We start from the raw sequence: 4,119 nt of genomic DNA, 5'->3' as shown, positions 1-4,119 counted from the left end.
TTATTAAAGAATTATCGAAAGAATTAAATCATCAATGGAAACCATTGGCAATCGAATTAGGATTTAAAAGAAACGTTATTAAGAACATCAATGAAAATTACATTAAAAACTTTAATAAAATAAAAAAAAATTTAATTCTTTTTATATTTCAACATAAAGACCAAAAAAGAGCGTTAAAACATTTATATTCAATTTTATCATACTGGCAAAAAACAATGTCGATAAAGAACTTTTATATAAATTACAACAATGTAAATTATTTATATTGAATTATTTATATTAAATTTTTATATTTTTTAGCATATCGTTTTTTTTATATATTTTTGATGAAAATAAATTTTTTTTGCAGTCTTTTTTTTTTTTGTGATTATATTATTTTTGTTTATATTTTTTTAAAAATTTTATATAAACTTTTTTTTAATAGAATAAAAAAAAATGTTTAATCAAATTATTAATATAATATCGAAAGAATTAAATCAATGGAAATTATTAATTTATTTTGATAAAAATATTAATTTATTTTGAATTATTTATATTAAATTTTTATATTTTTTAGCAAATAAAATGAACTTTATGCAATTAAAACTAAAAATAGCTTATTGTTTACAATGGCAATGGGAATGTTTGGCAGAATATCTTGGTTTTAAAAAAAAAAATTGTATGTATTCAACAAGACTATCGAGACACAAATGATGGAATTCATAGATTGTTAAATTTAATTTATCAAAAACAGGGTACAGAAATACAAGCAGCACGTATTTTATACGATTCACTATGGTCTTGGTCAATGGATCTTTCAAGTGACAAACAAGAACTTTTAAGTAATATAAACGAATGCATGTCAATATTACAAAACTTTATAATGCAATAATTTTTTTGTAACTTTTTTTATTATTCTTTTAGCAAACTAATATATTAAAAATGAAACAAATTAAAAATCAATATATCAAAAACTGTGGATGGTGAGCCTATTCACTTTTTTTTCTTTTTTATACATTTTTTATATTTTTATACATTTTTTTATTTTCTCTTAGTTATGGAGAAAATATTAATGAGGACACTATATGTTATCACGACTTGTTATTAACAAAAGAAGAAGAACAAGATTTGGAACAACTTATGGAAATGGAAGAATTAACAGAGGAAGATTATGAAAAATATTTAGAACAATTAGTACAAGAAATGGAAGAAGAAAAATCAGATTACATTGAAGAACTAAAATTACAAATGTTAGAAGAAGAAGTGGAAAAAGAAGTGGAAGAAATAGAAAAAGAAATTCATGAGATTATTAATGAAATGGATTGGGAGCACTATATTTTAGACGTTATTATTAAAATGGACAATTTACCCGAACTTTATTTGTAATTTTTTAATTTGTAATTATATCATTTTTCTTTTTTTTAGACAACTAAAAAAATAAAAAAAATGAATACTAATGATGATTTTGAAGATATGTTTCCTGGTTTTAGAGATGTTTTTGAAGAATCAGAAAACACGCCAATAGAAAATATAACATTCAACGATATATTCAAAGAACCAGATATTGATATTGAAACAAACCTCATTTTTATTTTTATTCTTTTATTTGTTTTATTAACTCATTTTATTTATTTATCAATTCTTTTATGGTAAATAAGACATGTATATTTATATATCCATGTATATGTATAAATCCTTGCTGTTTTTGCAATAAAGAATTTAGTGCAGAAGAACTTTTACATCATCAAACAGAATGTTCTACAGAGCAATACTCCCACGAATGTTTTACATGTAAAAAAAAGGTACAAGGTTTGTTAAATCACGAATGTGATTATGAATTTCTAGACATAGAAAAATTATGCTCTTTTTGTAGTATCAAAGTCGATGATCAAGATTATTATGAACACTCTGTCGTCTGCTTTCAACATTATAAAGAACAATAAAATCGTTATTGGAACCAAATAATTCAAGAAGAAAAGAAAAATGTAAATTATTTGAATCTTTCTATTAATCAAATCATGAATAGAATGAAGAGTCTTCAAGAAATTTCAACTAAACAATTAGTTGACTCTAAAGACAAAGACCAAGAAATTAAAAAACTAAAAGAAGAAAATGTCAAACTTCATCAAACCCTAACAGAAATGAACAAAGAAATGGCAGAATTAAAAAGTCTCTTTTATGACAACATGTTGGTTTTAGCAAATCATCAAGATACAGAACAACTCAAACAAGAAATAACAAAACTTTATCATATCGTAGAAGAAAATAGCACAGAATTCTTAGCTTTAAAAAAATCCATTCAACAACCTAAAGAAGTAAAGGTAATACAACACGTTTTTAAAGACACGCAAATTATCAAACTCGATCAAATGAATCTCAGGCTATTATCAGATGAACCATTTTATACAGAACCAGTTTACACATCAGAAGGTTACTGTTATCAAATACAAGTTTATACTCGAAGTACTGACATAAACAAACTAGCCATTTACTTTCAATTATTAAGAGGTGACCTGGACGATGCTTTAAAATGGCCTTTTACCAAAAATGTCAATATAACCTTGAGAGATAAAGATCAATTTTTTACTCGTACTACTACCAACAATAATTATCTTCAACTTTTAGGCGATAGTTCATTTGATAAACCTACCGCCGAATATAATGTAGCTGTTGGTTATAAGAACTTTATTTCGCACGAAGAACTAAAACAATTTATTATTAATAATAATTTATTTATCACGATTACTATTCAATAATATATTTTATGTAAAAATGTATTTGTTCTATCATTGCTATTTTTTTATATGTTTTTTTTGTACTTTATCTATTGTTATTAACCATTATTATTTTTTTTAGATTAACTAATAAAAAAATGAATGCAATGGAAGTTTTCAGACAAATAACTGATGAGCTCACGTTTGAAAACGTTAGAAGTATTAGATTTGTGTTAATAAATCCACATGGTATCAAACAAAAATTAAAAAACGCATACGATCTTGTAGAGTATATCAAAGATAATGCCATAGAAGATTATAATGGAAATATTCATGAAAGCTTAGAAAGTAAATTGGAATTTTTACTCAACATGTGTAAAGTAATTCATCGAAATGATATTTTTAACAAATACAAAAATAAAATACCTCGTCTACCTACTTATGAAGAAAGCATCGTTAAAAATTTACCTCCTGTGTATTCACCACCAAACGCAGTATATCCAAGTGCAGTCATAGAAACCATGCAGGAAGAACTATTTCATTTTTATAATCCTGTACCAGAATTAGCTGAACCACCTGAAAGTGCCCAAGAACCAGAATTCATTTAAAAACTTTTTTTTGGAAAAAATTATAGTTTTTTTTACTTGTAAAACTATAATTTTTTCCCAAACATTCATTTTTTTATTGTATTAACTCTATTGTAAACTTTTTTTTTTAGTCAACTAATTAAAAAAAATGGGCAGTAATTGGGGCAATATTGGAAATATAATTGAAAAAGAAGGTGCTTCATTTAACTTCTATCTACAAAAACTTCATAAACAAATGGCACGAGAAAAAAAGTTTATAGAAATAGACAAAGAAACATAAAAACGCTCTCGTTATTTGGAAAACATTCGTTTTTACATTAGAAATTTTGTAAGTCAAACACTGATTTGGTTTACCCCAGAAGAATGACATTTTTCTTATTATCTTTTTGACTTTGATGATTTTACATTGGATAAATCAAACAAATTTGTCCACGAAAATCAATCACAACTCACTTTGAAAGATTTATGTAAAAGAGTTTTGGCACAAGAACGAATTCAATTTGAATTTGATCAATTGCGAGAAAAAATTGTTTGTTTATTCGATAAAACCAAACTACCACATACCAAATGGAAAGATGGAGATAATATTCGATTATTGTTTTACACCTATTATAAAATATATATTTATTATCAATTGCCTTTAATAACTAAACGATTATCCTTTTTTTATCTTCAAAGACGATATCTTTATACTTTATTTCATTTACTTTTTACAGAAATATCCTGTTTTGCTGATCCACGTAAACAACTGGAAATACATTTAATGCGAAAATTATATCGTTTAATTATGGAATATATAAATTGGTCCAAAGAACAATGTTTTTATACTACTGAACCTT

The 4,119-nt window shown here is 24.6% G+C and overlaps 1 protein-coding gene across 1 annotated transcript; it reads left to right on the top strand.

The window, feature by feature from the left end:
* Positions 1-2,006: 2,006 nt before the first annotated feature.
* Positions 2,007-2,735, top strand: LOC136091902 (TNF receptor-associated factor 5-like). The gene has a single exon (XM_065819618.1). It carries the CDS (start codon positions 2,007-2,009, stop codon positions 2,733-2,735), a length of 729 nt encoding a protein of 242 aa, XP_065675690.1.
* The last annotated feature ends 1,384 nt before the right edge of the window (positions 2,736-4,119 follow it).

The sequence above is a fragment of the Hydra vulgaris genome, chromosome 15, assembly GCF_038396675.1.
Source record: "Hydra vulgaris chromosome 15, alternate assembly HydraT2T_AEP".
Lineage (NCBI taxonomy): Eukaryota > Metazoa > Cnidaria > Hydrozoa > Anthoathecata > Hydridae > Hydra > Hydra vulgaris.
Note: the sequence above shows the minus strand (reverse complement) of the source record. Positions and strands in the feature narration are given on the sequence as shown.

Excerpts from the sequence above, each read along its gene's own strand:
- LOC136091902 (XM_065819618.1), top strand. The coding sequence starts at position 2,007 with ATGAAGAGTCTTCAAGAAATTTCAACTAAACAATTAGTTGACTCTAAA.